The following is an 18,795-nucleotide window of genomic DNA, read 5'->3' as shown; positions in this document are numbered from 1 at the left end:
CCTGTATTTAAAAGCTGATGTTAAAAATGCATTGCATACGCATGTCATACGGGTGCTAGGTAAGAAAAATCGCATTGTACTCTCATGATACTCGCATGACACTTGAGTGACACTCATCCGACTTTTCAGGAACAACATCGGACTGATTTTTATAAACGCAGATGAGTGTGAGCCCTTGCTTTTCAGCTTTTTTTTAACCATCTTATGTCTTGACATACAGACATACAGTCTATGCATATATATCCCAGTGCATTACGCTTGTAAAGAAAAATGTTATTGAAGATTTTAGGCAAAGAGAATTTTCATTCACAACAATGCAGCCTGTCTCACTATTAAGGTATGCTCACACTGCCGTATAACGCGGCCGAGTTCTATCTGATGTTTTATCGGATAGTGCTCAGACCAATGTTATACTATGGGGCAGTGCAGATCAGCGTTTATTTTCTCATGCCAGTTTGGCATGAGAAAACACCCGCAGCATGCTGCGTGTGGCTCCGATACTCGGACCATGCGCACCCATAAGTCTATGTGTGCGTGCGACTCATCGGACTGCACTCGGATGTCATCCCAGACAATGGAGAAGATGGAGAAATTTAGTTTTCCATCTTCTCCACACCTGTGCTGTGATTCTCTCATGAGAGAATCGGATCACACTCAGATGACACTCGGGTCAAACTCTTACAGAGCAGAGTGTCATTAGAATAATCGGCCCGATTCTCTCTCATGAGAGAATATACGGCAGTGTGACCGAACCCTAAGGGTCTCTGTCCTCAACACTTCAGATCCCTAGTTTGAATATATAAGTTTCATACTACAAAAACGGCTGCCTAGAGGGCTCCTCCACCTGATGTCTTGTCAAAAGCAGTATTGAGAAAAAACAGCAGTGTCCTGTGTAAGTCAGAACTGGAAACGCCAAGCAGTGTCTCCAGCACATATTAGCTTCCTGACTGGGTCGTCTCTACCATTTGCCCCTGGTCACAGGAACTCCCATTGAAAGGACAAAGAACCTAGGCTTGTCTTACTTATGGATGCCCTAACAAATACCAGAGTATTTAACATACAAGGGGTAATATGCAATTTAAAAAAAAAAAATTAAAAAAGGAAAAAGATAGAATGTGTTGAAAAAGTAAAGTGTAAACAAAAGCCATTTTTGCAACATATGTACTTTATTAAATATAAATTTGAATACATCAAATATGTAGACATATTTGGCATCTCCATAGCAACAATTTTATTACGCTGTTTGTCTATACAAAATTAGGTCTCTTCCCAAAATGACAACTTTAAGCTTGTAAGATGGTGATATGTTAAATTAAACATATATCTTAAAAATGAAAAAAAAAAAAAAATCGTCCAATTCTGAAAAGCCAAGTTGGGCATGTCCTGGAGGGGTTAATTCATAAGGAGGCCTATTTAAGAAAAAGAGTAGGCTTAGTCTGCACAGTTTTTCTATTCCTGGAGTGTCCTGAACGGTTGTAGCATCTCCACTGGTTTTGATTAAAGTTTAGAGGAGAGTTCCTCTTGATTGCTGGATTTCTTCCAGACAAGAATGGTGCCTCCGAATTGCAGAGCCTATCTTGTGGTAACAACAGCTATCTGCAGAGAAGGGAAACAGATGACGAGAAGAGTTTTATCTAAGAATGAGAATTAGCGCCAGGAGTCATTTGGGGCTTCAGATAGCTACTTCCAATCATTAATCATTTTGGAAAATAATCGTCTAAAACAGTGAGCATTATCTGTCAGGAAACTGGATTTCCATCTGTTCCTCAAACTTTCCAGGCATAAACTTTATTTCAATGTCATATAGATATACTGCTTAAGTGCATCCTGGCCATAGATCTAAATATAGAGTGTTTTGCTGAAATCCACATTATTTAATTCACACATTGTCCTTGGAAATCACTTACTGTCATTACTGCACTTGACATCTCTGAGCTAAAGTTCTATCAGGAAAGGTCCGAGGGAATTAGTGGGCCGCGCATCCTTCCTGATTTACTTCTGAGAACATAATTTCATCTCCTGATCTCATCAGCTGACTTCTACATCCTATGCCTGGCTGTACGCTTTGCTCTTTGCTTTGTATCTAAATACCATATTTTTCTGATATCTTCACTGGTATGGAAAAGTCCTCTATTAACATGAAATTCCTTGAGGTTAAAGGTGTTATTTTCTTTTGCCGAATCAGTCATAGCCGCATTCATGGCTTCTCTTCCACTCTGCTCTGTTGACGGGAGTGACTGGCAATGCCATGTTGACTGACAGGCCACTTCCCGCTGCATAACTGTCAACCAGCATGACATCGCCAGTCACACCCTGTCAGTCGAGCATCCCGGAAGAGGAAGAGCAGCTCTGTTGATGTGAAGCAGCAGAATTGGTCAGTGATCGCTCTCAGCCACATCAACTACCTGCTTGCAAGTTCTTAGCCCCATGAGAAAAAGCTAAAAAAGTCCCAGTTAACTCTTTTAGGTTATTATAATGAGTTTTGGGTGATTTTTTTTACATTGCGTCTTACAGTTCTAGCACAGTGGATGAGATTTACCTTTTTACTCAGTGTAATCTGACCTGTGTTTAAAATCCATAACATGTCAGTTTCTCTTGTGGATGTATTGAGTTTTATACACTGATTTTCCTCATAGACTTGCATTAGTTGCAGAAAATCTGCAGGTAAAAATCGCACATGCATCTTAAGTGCATTTCCGTAGCGGAAACGCATCAAAAACACGTGTAATCTGCACCTAGGTATGTTAATAAAGTTGAAAATCTGCAATATAAAAAACTCACCAAACACTCACCGTGGGAACGCAGCCTTAAAATCTTTATAAAGTATTTAATATTCTTTATTTATGCAGGATTTTTTTCTCACTTAATAAATGCAGACCTATTTTCGAGTAAATTAATATTGTTTGACTATTCTTAGTATAGGCCATTGATATGTGATTGCTAGTGGTCCAACTCAAGGAGCAAAACATAGGAACAGCATAACCCCCTCTCCATAGTACCCAATCTTCTCTGTATAGCCGTGTCTTGTAGTACAGCTCAGCCCCATATAACTTGATGAGGGCTGTAATGTTGTAGCCTTGGGTTTGGACCCCCACCAATCAGACATTGACAATCTATTCTAAGGAATTCTTTAAGACTTCTTTAAGACATCCTCTTTTCAGACATACACTTTCTAAAAAACAAAGAAACCTTCCAAAAGATGAAACTATACTTTTTCTGAAAGCTGATAATGAGGACAGTCAAAGAAGATATTGTTGAAATATAGGTGTGTACAATTGGCAATCATGTATGCTAAAGAATATTAACAGAGGGGAGATAGCGACCCCTATCAGTCAGTGTTCACAATACCTTTTCGGTCGGGTGCACGCTATAGCCTGACAGATAGGCTAAAAAAAAGGCTCTACTATTATATGCCCATCGCATAGATGTCTACAGATATTGTACAATGTAGGATTTTTTTTGTTTTGTGCCTACTGTATGTAAAAGGTGGTTTGACTTTAGTCTTAGTGACATCAGCAATAAAAATGTTACTATAAAGTCAAAGTTGATAATAAATTGCTCAGATTAGTTTAGAAAGACTCTCCTGTAAAAAGCCATTCGCCTTCCTTATCAGCTATTCTTCTGCTTTCCCACATGCATAATAGTTGTTAGGTGATAAGTACTGATGGCAGACATTGCACTGCCCATATGGCTGGTCACCCGGTTTCCCAAAGAAGAAATCTGCATTGTTACAGAATTCAGTAATGCAGAATTATGTGCTGTTCAGAGGACATATAAAGCTTTGTGGCACTCCTCATGGGCGCTGACTGTAATGGCTTCCCATTAATAGTTCCAGCTAACATCTGTTATTTCTGTAGTAACCAAATGCTTTGAATGGAATAATAAAATACTTATATAGTAACGTAGGTTGAATAAAGACCTAGGTCCATCAAGTTCAGCCTTTCTCCCCCAATTGTACTCCATATACTAACACTACACTAACTTACTGGGGCTAGGCCTCACAAATGTATTATTACCATTTTTATTATTACTGCACTATTACAAATGTACCCGTTTATAATTTTTTTAATTAGTTTTATATTTTGTATTACTCTTGTGATTATAATAATGATATTACTAAAATCCATATGCCTAAATCTGTTGATCCAGAAGAAGGCAAAAACCCCAGGACACATTCAGCCAATTTGCGTCAAGGGGAAAAACTCCTTCTTCACCCTGAGAAAAAGGGGTCAGTCCTAGAACCATGGATCAAACCTAATTATGATACTAGTTATGTAATTACTATTACCGTACTAAATGTACTACTATAGGTGTAACATTTTGTCTAATTTACTGTAACTGTAACCCACAATGTTATGTGTATTGAGAAAATCATCCAGCTCTTTTTTGAAAGCTGTTCTAGTGTCGGCCATCACTGCCTCTTGTGCAAGAGGACAAATTAGACACAAATACGGTATATCTCCAGGCACCGCTTCAATTTTATGTAGGCACTGGTCTTAAATTAAATGTCATTTATTGTTCAGTTGAAGCAGGGACAGAACACCATTGCGATGAGGGCAGGTCCAAGACCACATTCACACTATCAATATTTTACATCAGTATTTGTAAGCCAAAACCAGGACTGGAACAATCAGAGAAAAGGTATAATAGAAAAATGTCACCACTTCTGCATTTATCACCCACTCCTGGTTTTGGCTTACAAATACTGATGTAAAATACTGATCAAATACTGAACGTGTGAATGAGGCCTAAGAGTTTGTTCACACTGAAAAATATTATTATTATTATTATTATTGCGCCATTTATTCCATGGCGCTTTACATGTGAAAGGGATATACATAGCAAAAATAATTACAATAATTTTGAATAATACAAGTCAGCAACTGGTACAGGAGGAGAGAGGAATCTGTTCCAAATCTGTATCTAGTTTTCACAGAAAATCTGCACCATACTCAATGTAAGCTCAGATTTCACTTTGTGTAATGTCCGTTTCTGCAGCGGAATAGCCCTTGGAGATACTGTATGCACTAACAGAGTTTTGTAAATTTCATTCTATTAAATTGGATTGTACTTTGCTATGGAAAGAAAACAATTGTTGGGTGGAGCATTGTTCTAGGGGAGGATTCAGTGATGAAAAACGTAGTAACTTATGATGTGTCGTCTTTGTTTCTCTCCATAGTGGCAGTGCTGTGGGGCATTTGGAGCTGATGATTGGAATCTGAATATTTACTTCAACTGCACCGATGCCAATGCTAGTCGAGAGCGCTGTGGGGTGCCATTCTCCTGCTGCACGAAAGACCCTGCTGTACGCTTCTTTTTATCCCATATCCTTGGGGCATCTACCATACTTCCACACCTCTGGCAATATGAGATAAATTATACTGGTATCATTCTTAGCAATATTTAATGTCCATGAATTAAACAGTGTGGCATTGAGACCCGTGACATGGATCATTGTATCGCAGTATGCCTATGTCTTCCAGATTGTAGAAATGTTAACAGATGACAATAGTAGGACAGTAGAAAGAAAATGTACTTTGTGCATTTCCACATTTCTGATATTAATATGTTCATTTTTATCATTTGTAGGAAGACGTCATTAACACTCAATGTGGATATGATGTCAGGCAAAAGTCGGTAAGTATGAGTCGTTACTGTTCTGCAAATTGGCTTCATGTTTTACTCTTGGGAATCTAAAGAGGTTTGATATTGCAGTGAGACACTTCACCAAAGTAACACAGATTAAAACACAAGATAAATGCCCAAAGAAAATGTCCCCCAAAACATAAAGAAGTCAAGCTAGCCATACATATTAGATTAGGAGTGGGCAATTAATTTTCCCGAGGGGCCACATGAAAGATGACTGTTGTGGAGGGCCGAAACAAACGTCTGAAATTACTTCTGCTCAATATAAATATTAATACTAATTATTATTGTTTTATATTAATATTATTTCTAAAACTTATTGAGCAGAATTATATATGCTGACTCTCTGCTATTACTAATACATTTAATGATACGGATTATTATAACATATTCTTATCTAGAGCAGCTAATCAGCACAATATAATTTACTGCTTTTTATTAAGTTTATAAATCATACATTCCTTTTATTCAGCCCCTGTACATTGATCAATAGTTCCCCCCACACAGTATAATGTCGCCACAGCCCCCACATAGTATAATGTTCTCACAGCCCTCCCCACACATGGTAGAACGCTCTCTCAGCTCATCCCTCACGGTAGGATGAGTCTCACAGTCTCTCACATATAGTATGACAGTCCCCACAGCGATCCACACACTGTATGACGGCCCCTACAGCCCCCCACACGGCGTAATGGCCTTCACTGCACCCCACACATAACACATAGTTTGACGGTTCTCGCAGACCCCCACACATGGTATAATGGTCTTCTCAGCCCCCAGACAAAGTATGATGGTCCTCACAGCCCCTCACACACGGTATGACAGTCCTCACTGCCCCTCACACACGGTATAACAATCCTCACAGCCCCCACACATGGTATGACAGTTGTCACACATGGTATGATGTTCCTCACAGACCCCCCTATATACAGTATGAGGACACACACAGCCCCCCTACACAGTGTGAGCCCACAAACAGCCCTCCTATATACAGTATGAGCCCACACACAGCCCCCCCTACACAGAGGGCTTGTGTATACAAATATCAAGCGACTGACCGTCACTTCCAAACAGGGAACAGGTGCGTACAGGTGCATACTAAGAGTAGCCATCTCCATATATAACTAACAAATAAAGTAGCGATATGTAGTGCTATAGCATGCAAACATGAAATATATGAAATTGGAATTGTATATATATAAATATGGTATGAGCCCACACACGGCTCTATATACAGTATGAGCCTACACCCGGTGCCTGTGTATCATGCTCCTAAGCATTCCCACATTAAAAAAAAACAAAAAACAAGTACATGCTCACCTCACTCCTCCGTTTTTCTGATCCATTCCTTGCTGTGGGCGCTGTGCTCCACACAGCAGACGTGATGTAGTTGCATGATTGAGTCTGCTGTCTCAGTCACACACGCTCAATGGTGGAAGAAGGAACGGGCAGCTCCCTCCTCCACCATTATATTCACCACTCTCCGAATCTTGAGGACACAGATAGCGGTGAAATCGGGACACCGAGCTGGGGGGAGCGGCTGCAAGGTGCGGCCACTGGTTCAGTGTATCCCTTTGATTTTTTTGGTCCACAAGCCAGACAGGAACAGTCAGAAGACCAGATGTGGCTCATGGGTCACACTTTACCCAGGTTTATATTAGATGATTCTGGCAACACTGACCAAACAACTAATGTTGGACCTCCTGATTCTATTTTCTAGACATCAAGTTGCCCAATCCTTATGTACTCAAGGAAGATAATTTGAATTGATGCGAATGATCACATGTCCCATTCCATCTGCCATGACAGTAGACTGTGGCTGCCGGACAGTAGCCGGAGTACTGCTGCTTACCTGCCGGCATCCAAGGCTCTTGTACAGACCGTGTAATACAGTGGTTATAGGAGGCAAACAGTGCAACATTTTTAATTAAACCCAACCGCAAAATTGATTTTTAGCCCCAATTGCATGCATTTAATTAAGAAAAAAGTTGTCCTCAAAGGTGGACAACTCTTGTAAGAAGTCAATTTAAAAGTGACAGTGACCACCCATATTGTTGCACTTTCCCTTGTTACTTTTTCAATAATGCCTGCCACAACAGAACAAAAGTTTGGTTAGTGTTTTAACTACTTAGTTACTAATGTATGACACCCAAACCTTAATGTCAATGATTACACACAATTTTCATTTCACAAAGATACAAGGAGACTACCACAATAGACCAGATGATTCAGCATTCTATAAAGTGGCATATGAAAACCACAGACTATTACAGTATCCATTTAACAGATATGCTTTTTACTGCATCACGTGATTAAATAGAATAGTTTACGTTATTCCATAATCATTTTTTTGCTGTAAATTAATGTATACTGGACCCTCTGCTGGGTTAATCCCCTGGGCTGAGCTAGCATCCATCCTAGGAGCTATCCATGCTGGGAGCTCCATAAAACAAAAATGTGAATGGGGTCTTAAAAGTCTATAATTGAGTTTTCTTCTCTTGCAGGAACTTGACCAGCAAGCAACCATACATACCAAAGGCTGTGTTCCCCAGTTTGAGAAGTGGTTGCAAGATAATCTAACCATTGTGGCCGGGGTGTTCATAGGCATTGCATTACTGCAGGTAAATGGCATCAGTAATCGGGGTGTACTGAAATGTACCCAAATAGCGAGTCAATGAGGTCCATTATATGCTGGTTTTCTATTCCTATGACACAACAGAAAATCCAAAATTCCTAACAAAAATGTGAATATAGCCTTAATCTGTATGCTGTAAAATTAAAAGTTCAGTTTTTCATTTTTCTGCAGCAAAGAACCATCTAAATCTCTGCATTAGTACATGTAGTAAATAGTAGTTAGAATGAATTATCGCCCAGTGCTTCCAGATTTTATCCATTGCTTTTCAGGTACACTAAGCTGCCCTTCTTTTTACCATTCTTCATCGTATGCATATTCAACTCTTATCACCATTTATCAGAGTTTATATATCTTCTGGATATTATGCAGTGCTTGTAATGTCAGCTTAGTTTACTGCCTTTCCAATGTTCTTTTATCATGGAGCATAACTTTGCGGCGTGATGATCCAAGTCTGCTGCAGCTGGCCATGGATGAATGCCAGTGTTAGAACACATACTATACATCAAATTCTCTTTGTTCACTGCAGTATGCGAATTTCAAACTCACTGCTGCAAAGAAATGCATTAGTCATCAGTCCCCTGTTTATCTTCAAAGTGTGACTCTGCTTGGAATAAGTCACACAGTGACAGACCTCCATATATCATTTATTACCAATGGAATGCCATGAGTGCAAAATCCACATTGATAAGATGGGTACTTGTGCAAAGGTAAAATGGCAATATATGTTCATGACGTGTACATAATATTAGATATTAGTTCCTGCAGATCACCAAGCAGTATTTTAGGTAAATATCTTTATTGGCCATCTGAACAGGGGATGAGTTGAAAGGCTATCGTACATTAAAAGGGAATCTGTCAACAGGTTTTTTTTACCTCATCTGAGAGTAGCATAATGTAAGCAAAGAGACACTGAATCCAATGATGTATCACTCAGATTACTGGGTGCAGCAGTTCTCACACAATCAGAGCTTTTAGATTTAGAATGAAGCAGAGCTGAGAAAGCTAACCCCGCCCACACCAGGATCTCTGTGTACAAAGCCCATAGACGGTGATCTTTTTAGCTGCCGGACTAGCCCAGCAATGTTAATCTCTTAGTGATAAATCCTTCACAGTTAGAAAACTACATCACGCACTTTGACAAGTGACATATCCCTGAATTCTGTGTTTCAGCCTCTATCGCCTGCTGTCTTAAGATTACACAGCAAAAACCTGCTGACAGATTCCGTTTAAGAGTTACACTTGGCTTGTCCATTAGGCCAAAAGCTATTTCTCCCCCATAAACAAGGTTAGGAAAAGCCACCAGCGCATGTAGGAAGAGGAAGATACAACTCCCTGCCATAGTTTAATTCCACGGGGGGAAAAAGGTTATGGGTGCATTTACACTGCAAGATTATCGTGAACAAGCCTTCCAATGAATGCTCTTAAACATGATCATTTTGTAGTCCTGACGATCACCTGACCGATGAGAAAAAGCCTCTTTCATCATGTTAAAGAATCTTTGGTGCTGCACAAAAGATCATCGTTCTCGGCAGCACAACATCCTGAGTAAACTGTGCTGCTGAAAAAAATGGCAGCCTATGTCACTGAACAATCTATTGCAGATCGTTCAGTGCGCCTCTGAGGAGTGATCTGACTGTGTAAACAGGCTAGTAAGCGACTGCTGATAGCAAACAAGAAATTGATCCGCAGTTGAGTAATGTAAATAGACCTTAAAGTGGTTGGCTACTACTTTTTTACTAACGGCATACCCTTAGGACAGGCCTTCAATATCTGATCAGTGCGGCGTCCGAGACCCGGAAACCCCGCCGATCAGCTGTCATCGGTGCCTGACGGAAGTTCTCGGTTGCTACTGGAACACAGTAGCTGCTTCAGAGCTATACTGGCCTCGGCTCTATGCACGGGATACTACTAGTGGAGTTGCATGAAATATGGGACATTCATCACCTATAAGAGCTGGATGTGCACATTAAACCCCTTGCACGACTACTCATGCTAATTAGAGTCAATTGGTTGGTAAGTTGCAGCCTCAATTACCTACAAGTTGATTTTAAGACTAACCTTTTCACATGATGTTGTGGACAGTGATTTCTTTAGAATTCTATAATGGGATTCATGGTGTTCATGCGCATGGATTATGTTACCAATGGTTTCATATATTAACTAAACTCTTTATAGGAACCTGTTTTTGATCCAATACTTTATTATACCTTATTACTGGGAGTGCTTAGTGTATTTGCATTCTTATTATGTATTTGAAATTGTATGAGCATTTTTTTTTACCTAAAATACTGTCCAAGAGGAGAGGTTTTGAAGCCGGATATACTTTGGGAACTTATACAGTACCAATACAGTGTGAAAACCCATTTTAATCTTAAGTACTTCATAGAAGTGCCATGTTGTTGTATCCATGGGGCCTAAAACACAACAAGTGAATCAGACCTTAGAGACCTTTCATATAAATATTGCACAGTTTCTCAATGGTTGGCAATGTTGGCATGCACATTTGGTTTCTGAGTGTGAATCCAACCAAGGACAACACTTCATGGAGTTTTTCTGCCCTCCCTGTGAGTTAGTGGATTTCTCCAGAGTTTTCAAAAAATGATGCTTTCAAAGGGATTGTTCCTAGTGTGGATATGTTGGTGCTCAGTGGTGTAACTTAAAACTTGTGAGGTCCAATGCAAAATGTCCAAAAGAGCCCACAGCTCTCATGGATCTGTAATACAGGTGCATCTCACTAAATTAGAATATCATCAAAAAACTAATTTATTTTAGTTCTTCAATACAAAAAGTGAAACTCATATTATATAGAGTCATTGCAGAGTGATCTATTTCAAGTGTTTATTTCTGTTAATGTTGATGATTATGGCTTACAGCAAATGAAAACACAAAAGTCATTATCTCAGTAAATTAGAATACTTTATAACAACAGCTTGAAAAATGTTTTTAAAATCTGAAATGTTGGCCTACTGAAATGTATGTTCAGTAAATGCACTCAATATTTGGTCGGGGCTCCTTTTGCATCAATTACTGCATCAATGCGGCGTGGCATGGAGGCGATCAGCCTGTGGCACTGCTGAGGTGTTATGGAAGCCCAGGTTGCTTTGATAGCAGCCTTCAGCTCATCTGCATTGTTGGGTCTGGGGTCTCTCATCTTACTCTTGACAATACCTCATAGATGGGGTTAAGGTCAGGCGAGTTTGCTGGCTAATCAAGCACAGTGATATAGTTGTTTTTAAACCAGGTATTGGTACTTTTGGCAGTGTGGACAGGTGCCAAGTCCTGCTGGAGAATGACATTTCCATCTCCAAAAAGCTTGTCGGCAGAGGGAAGCATGAAGTGCTCTAAAATTTCCTGGTAGACAGCTGTGCTGACTTTGGTCTTGACACAATGGACCTACACCAGCAGATGACATGGCTCCCCAAACCATCACTGATTGTGGAAACTTCACACTAGACCTCAAGCAGCTTGGATTGTGGCCTCTCCACTCTTCCTCCAGACTCTGGGACCTTGATTTCCAAATGAAATTCAAAATTTACTTTGTATTACTTAGTGTGTCAATGACTGCCTTCTGGACATCTCTCAAGTCAGCAGTCTTGCCCATGACTGTGGAGCCTACTGAAACAGACTAAGGGACCTTTTTAAACTCTTAGGAAGCCTTTCCAGGTGTTTTTTGTTAACTATTTTAACTTACTGAGATAATGACTTTTATGTTTTCGTTGGCTGTAAGCCATAATCATCAACATTAACAGAATTAAACACTTGAAATAGATCACTCTGTTTGTAATGACTCTATATAATATATGAGTTTCACTTTTCGTATTGAAGAACTGAAATAAATAAACTTTTTGATGATATTCTAATTTAGTGAGATGCACCTGTAGTATTGGTCTTCTTGTATTGGCTAGAGGGAACTTATAGGCACCAGGGTCCGTGTGCGACTGCAACCCCTGCATCTATTATAGTTACGTTCCTGATGGTGCTACATACATAACAATGAATAAATATCATAAAATAACTATATGTCACTTGTTCATTTAATACAAGTATTTCTGTTTCCCCCCTTAGATATTTGGCATATGTCTTGCTCAGAATTTGGTAAGCGACATTGAAGCTGTCAGAGCCAGTTGGTAAAGCTATTCCTCTAGAGACCAAGCTGCGTAGAAGACACTGGAAGCAGATACTCAGCCTGGCAGCTCGATACTGCTGTTCAGGGCCAAGAATCTTCACATCCCATTTTTGAGCGGTGTAGGAGGGTTCCTCGGCGGCTTTCTTCATAACTAATGGCACAAGCTAATCGCTCGGATCTTTTCCATGCAACAAAGCATTAGATCTTTTACAGAGAAGTGATTGTGGACACAGACAATCCTGGAGCTTTTATTGTGTTTTTTGATTGCATGTGATAAGGTCTACAGAATACTTGTGAAAAGAACATTATCTCACCATCGTGCAGCACACAATGAACGCACACTATTGGCAGATTATATAATTTCTTTATTGATAGCACAACAGTCAGACGTGTGATTGGCCTGGTATGTTTCACATGATAACACGGTCTTGTATATACTACAGTACATCAGATGTCAGCCAACGATATGTTATTTCTCATATTCCAGTCTACGGCCCCAGTCTCGCTGAGTGAGAATACAGTTTCATGATATCACGGATGGCGGCTAATATACACCCCATTAGGTCAGAGGGTCCTCTCACACCACTTGTTTGTGCTTTTGATGGTGTTTTATGCAGTGTAACAATTCACCATTGGTAAGACGCGGCGATGTGCTTCTGTGATCATTGTGCCGGTCCTACGACTTTCACTCACACCCACACAAAGCACTAAATTGGAAGTGTAGTCGTCAGGATGAAAGAAATATTTGGCAAAACACACATCACTGGTTGATAAGTTATTCATGTTGGGGGTATTGGACTCACTTGAGGTCGGTGGTGTAATGTTTGACAGAAAATAAAACGGAAACCATTGAACTCATTATCTCAGCGATAATCTGCAGTCTCCAAAGACCTTTGATGCTAATATCTGACATATCAAATGTATTGCCCCGTGAATCAGTATCCTACTGCGAAAGCAGAAAAGATCAACTACATTTTTATAGGAAACTTAAAAAAGACTTTTTAACTTTCGGTTGCTTAGCAACAGTGAAACCTCCCGTTTCAGTGACTACTGCTGTTCTGCTGGTATAGTGTAAATCTGAATTTAAACCCTGTGCAGCTGACTTACTGGAACAGCGATTACAAGGAGAAAATGAATTTATATTCTCTCTGCAGTAGCTCATTTCCAGTCATCGGGGTGATGCAGGGAGCGGTTACAGTCACCGCTCGCTATGCTGTGAGCACATGGTAATCGCTCCATAGTGCTGTGATTGACAGCCTGCTCTTCAGTATGTGTGCGGAGCAGGCTGTCAATCAATGTGCTTACAGCCGCACTCACTGTGTAGCTAGTGGTGACTCTAACAGCTCCCTGTACTGCCACCATAATTAGAAATGAGCAGCTTCATTTTCTTCTTGTAGTCGCTGTAGTAGGATTTAACACTATATCTGCAGGTAAATAGCGTTTCTGGACAAGTTCACTTTCACTACTCAAATTCCATAGATAATAATGTCACAAAACATCTACTTGTGATGCAATTATAGCAGTCGAGGGCTTTCTGGGACCGGTCTAGTATTCACAGCGTCCACAGCAAAGCAGCAGATATCACGAAAACTGGATGTCTAATTATTGCCAGACAACAGAGATGATCAATTCGATTTGTGCTGCCCTGGTGTGACGTCCAGTCCTTTTCCCTATGGCGGAAAGTTTTCACATTGGCACCTTTTGCTCAGCATCCTGGGAACCTCTGGCTACTTAGTAGGCCCCACAATGTCATAACATCGCACAAGGCTTAGTCTTTAAGAAGCACCAGAGGCATCAAAGCTGCCGGGCACAGAAGTAAAGATCAATGGATGCAGGATCAGGACAGCGTGAATTACATTGCTCATCCTAACTAGGTAACCTCTAGATTTACTCATTAAAATGTAGTGGATACTCGGCAAACCTTTTCAGTTTTACCCATCGTGATTTAAAGGGAATGTGTGAAGACTGGTTTGCCTTTTTATTATTTTTCTGTTCACGAGTGTGGGTGTGTTTTAAAGAATTTGGCGCTTAAAACGGCAACATTTGCCACAAGACAAAAAAGAAAAGTGACTTGAGACCTAAGATGTCCGGGTCCAATGTGTTCAAAACAGAAGATTGATTTTATACGCTACAAATAAATTTATACTCAATATAGCGCATGCATGTGAATAGGATCAAAATACTTGTTCACATGATGTGGCAATGATTAGGCACGTGGAAGATTTTTAAGTCCATAAATCCAGTCTATGGCAGATTTTGAATAGAAAAGCTGCAGATTGCACCACGATAAAGGGTTATTCTCATCTGTGCCTTTCATCCAGGAGACAGAAACAATTGCCCTGTGCTATGCTGTTTGTGTAATTCCCATAGGAATCTATAAGGGTTATGACGCGCCCCTGGGCCTGTGTCGCGCAGCGCTGCGCACGCGGGAGCCTACCCGGAGCCGGATCAGTGGAGGGTTGTAGTCTCGTGGCGGTGACCCGGTCCGTGCCCAGGGAGTCAAACTAGACGGCAGTCTATTAGTAGTAAATAGTTGATGACTACGCCACCCGTTGAGAGCAGCCAGGGAGCTGCTGCTGCAGGGCAGACCGCTGAGGCCGGTGGTAGGATTGTGCAGCGTGATAGTATAACCCCCAACGGGAGGGGTATGGCCTCAGGGCAGCCGACGTGGATGATGGGGGTAGCAGGAACCACTCAGAGACGGTACGGTGTAGTTCAGGGTCTTTACTGGTAACAACGACAGACCCTCCCGGAGTACTTGCTAGCAAACGGGGCCTGGTCAGTCTTTGAGCAGATGGGATCTCCCCTGGCCAGGCGTAGTTGTAGGCCTCCCAAACTGACTGTACTCTTCTGGCTACCTTGCTAGAAGCTGATGTAAGTAACCCACGTCCCTGAGTGTACCGTGTGGTGCTCACCCGTATGGCCGGTGACTCGGGGCCTTCTAATGGCTTCCGCTCCACGATGGCGGTGCTGGTCCCACGCGTGTGACCGTGCCTTCGGGCTTCTCGGCCAGGGGACCTGAAATCCCCTGCCTGACGGATTCTGCTGCTGGGTAGGAGTTAGTCCCCACAGCCTCGGACTCCGGGTCCGGTAAAGAATCTTCTTAGTCAGGGCAAGCTCTGCAGCTGCCAGCCCCTGACTCCTTGTAAGCCTGCTGTTTCCTATGCTGCTTCTTGTCTCCACTCTCCTTGTCTGACTCACCCTGCCTCAGCCCCGGGTTTATACAGGGGAAATTCTTCCCCTCCCAAGACTGGGCAGGAGGTGTGGCATGCACAGGATCCCTGACCAAAGGACCTCCCACCTGCTCTCAGACATAACATTACATTACTGTGGAAAACCAGACCCCTGGGGTGCCACAGTTACACCAACAGTGCAGCTCGTTTTTCTATGCTACTCCCAAACCCCCATTCTTTTCTATGGGAGTTACACAAACAGTGCGTTCCGCTGTTTTCTTGACCCCACCTCTTGTCGCAAGGACCTTGAAGAAGTTATTCCCGTCTCCGCCCATGAAAGGCTGAAATGGGAATAACCCTTTAAACTTGAACCTGCATAAAACATATTTTAGTTTACATAATTATAACTTATTAATCATCATTCTTTCGTATTCCTGTTTCAGTGGGAAAAACATTTTGTCGATATGTTTCCTCATGGGCTGAATAAATTAAAGTGACCTATTAGCACAGTCCTAAAATATTTATAGATGTTGTACAAGTTTAGAAAAACGTGGTTTCTATTTTCTTTCAAAAACTCTTGTCCATGTGGTGTTACACAGCGTGGCACTATTTTTGGAAGAAAGCGGCCATGTTTTTCCAATCATAGCCAAGCCATTTAATTTCCCTGATTTTTTACAAGAAGCTCGACCCAAAGAGAGGATGTTCTATTCTGACCTAAAATAATCACACATTGGTGTAAAGTTATGAAACTTTCTAAAATAAAAAATATCTTTATGGCCAATAGGAGCCAATCACAGCACAGCATTCATTTTTAAGAGCAGAGTATGAAATGAAAGATGTGCTGTGATTGGTTGCTATATTCTCTTTTAGAGAGTTTCATAAATAATTCTTAATTTGGGGCTGACACAAGTCATACAAGTTCTATGCCTGACTAAAAACCAAGAGGAAGACTGTTTATTTTGTCACTCAATCTTTTTTTTATATTTTCCAAGATTATAGTAGAGAAATGAGATGCCTACAATGACTTTCATGTGAAAAAATAACACTGCTTTATTTAAAGTGCATCGTAATGAAAATCAATGTGAATACCAATTACAGGAAGAACATTTCGCAATTTATGTTCTGTACATTTAGGAAATCATATAAATACTCTCTAACCATTAAAGGGAATCTGTCGCCTCAAATTTACACTTCAAACGAACCACATAGCCTTGTAAGAAATGGAGCAACTATAAAAAAACGTTCCTTTTGTTTTTAAATCTGTTCCTTCGTTGCTGCCAAAAAACAACTTTATTGTAATATGCAAATGAAGGTGCTCATTGCACCATTGGCATGGCGAAAAATTCTCAATGGCACTGCTCTACCCACTTGTTTATTCTATGGTCACTCCTTCTATGTTGATTGGCAGTGCTGGGATGTCCAGAGCCAGTGCTGTCTAAAGATAAACCTCTGTTATGTGATCATTTATATTACAAATCTCTCTCTCCTCGTTGATGACATCGCTCAGGTATAGCTTACGAAGCAATGTCAGCTGCGAGGAGAGAGTGATTTCTGTGCTCGCTCCTGCACTGAAGTGATAGAGGAAAAAAGCAATGTCAGCTAGCAGGAGAGAGTGATTTCTGTGCTTGCTCCTGCTCTAAAGTGATAGTAGAGAAGAAAAGCAATGTCAGCTGCGAGGAAAAGGTGATTTCTGTGCTTGCTCGTGCTCTGAAGGGATAGTAGAGAAGAAAAGCAATGTCAGCTGCGAGGAGAGAGTGATTCCTGTGCTCGCTCCTGCTCTAAAGTGATAGTAGAGGAGAAAAGTAGTCAGCTGCGAGGAGAAGGTGATTTCTGTGCTTGCTCCTGCTCTAAAGTGATAGTAGAGAAGAAAAGCAATGTCAGCTGCGAGGAGAAGGTGATTCCTGTGCTCGCTCCTGCTCTAAAGTGATAGCAGAGAAGAAAAGCAATGTCAGAAGCAATGAGAGAGTGATTTCTGTGTTTTCTCGTGTACAGGGACTGATATCACATAATGGAAATTCATCTTCAGACAGCTGTCAATTAACATAGGAGTGGCAGTAATCTAAATAGTTGGGTGGGATGGTGCATTGGGGCATTTAGCCATGCCAAGGGTGCATGAAGCATCTTCATTTAAATATCACAATAAAGTAGTTTTTGGGCGCAATGGAGGAACAGGTGTATAAACAAAAATAATTTTTTTTATTATTGCTCCATCTGCTACGAGGCTAGGTGCTTAGTTTGAAGTGTAAATTTGGGGTGACAGATTGTCTTAAAGCTTAATGGCAGTGGAAGGAAATGGGGGAAAAGTGTCTCTTATGCTTATGAACATTTTCTGTACCCACAGCTGAGCAGATTTGGCATAGAATATTTAATATTTGATACCGAGGGCATAGAAGAAGGGTGTGCAGCTGCTATGGGGCCCTTGGAAAGAGGGGCTCAGCCCTTGTTGGTTCTTTCTCTGCTGTTAGGAGGTCCTAGGGGAACTGTATTGTAAGTGGCAAAGTCGATACATGGGCAATTAAATATAAGGTCCACCTTCTCTGGCCTTGGTGTCAAAATCCTACAATATAATGGGAGTGCCCTTGACTAAGGTGCATGAACAGGACACATAAAACGAGAAGCGAAGGATACCCTTGAATAAATGATGGCTACTCAAGAACCATTGACCTAGTTCTAAGTGAAAGATGTGCTCGGTTTCAGGTCTACCAGTGTTTTTTCTCTGTTTTATACAGTTATCTAACCTGTACAGTTATTTATCACTTCTTGATCCTATTGTGAGTCATTCTGAATGTTCTCACTTCTTTGAGGGCGATGGATGTTTTCTACCACTTTGACACAATGAAAGTACAATTGTACAGTTTTTAAAGGACCAGGCAATCAGTGCAGCCTGGGATTGTTAATAGTTGTAATTAAATATACAATAAAGACAAGATGTAGTGTGTACTGAGTTGTATTATTTGTTCGCATGTTGCAAGCTTCATTACAGTGTAGATAAATGTCTTAGTTCTTCCATGTGTTTTTCTTGCAGGACCATTAACTTCACAGCAGCTGCTCCACTGCTGATGACAGGTGCTGTATTTCGTGTCCTGAAGACAGAAAAGCAGATTTGTAATATGGACACACACTTTAATGCATATCCTTTCACTTTCTGAGTTGCCATGTTCTGGTTTAGGTTAGGATCAGTCATGTTTTATATCCATATTAATCCATGATCTGAA

The 18,795-nt window shown here is 40.9% G+C and overlaps 1 protein-coding gene across 2 annotated transcripts in view; it reads left to right on the top strand.

Annotated features, from left to right (window-relative positions):
• Nucleotides 1-18,520, top strand: part of LOC141153517 (tetraspanin-5) — a 215,835-nt gene extending 197,315 nt beyond the window's left edge. For both annotated transcript variants that reach the window (XM_073638404.1, XM_073638397.1), the window contains exons 5-8: nt 5,180-5,305; nt 5,590-5,637; nt 8,151-8,267; nt 12,347-18,520. In XM_073638404.1, the coding sequence (XP_073494505.1) occupies nt 5,180-5,305; nt 5,590-5,637; nt 8,151-8,267; nt 12,347-12,412 (357 nt within the window). In that variant the 3' untranslated portion in view covers nt 12,413-18,520. The remainder of the gene's footprint in view (nt 1-5,179; nt 5,306-5,589; nt 5,638-8,150; nt 8,268-12,346) is intronic.
• Nucleotides 18,521-18,795: the final 275 nt, after the last annotated feature.

Source organism: Phyllobates terribilis, unplaced genomic scaffold (assembly GCF_046119375.1).
Source record: "Phyllobates terribilis strain yellow unplaced genomic scaffold, ASM4611937v1 Scaffold_1__5_contigs__length_1240528914, whole genome shotgun sequence".
Taxonomy (NCBI): domain Eukaryota; kingdom Metazoa; phylum Chordata; class Amphibia; order Anura; family Dendrobatidae; genus Phyllobates; species Phyllobates terribilis.
Note: the sequence above shows the minus strand (reverse complement) of the source record. Positions and strands in the feature narration are given on the sequence as shown.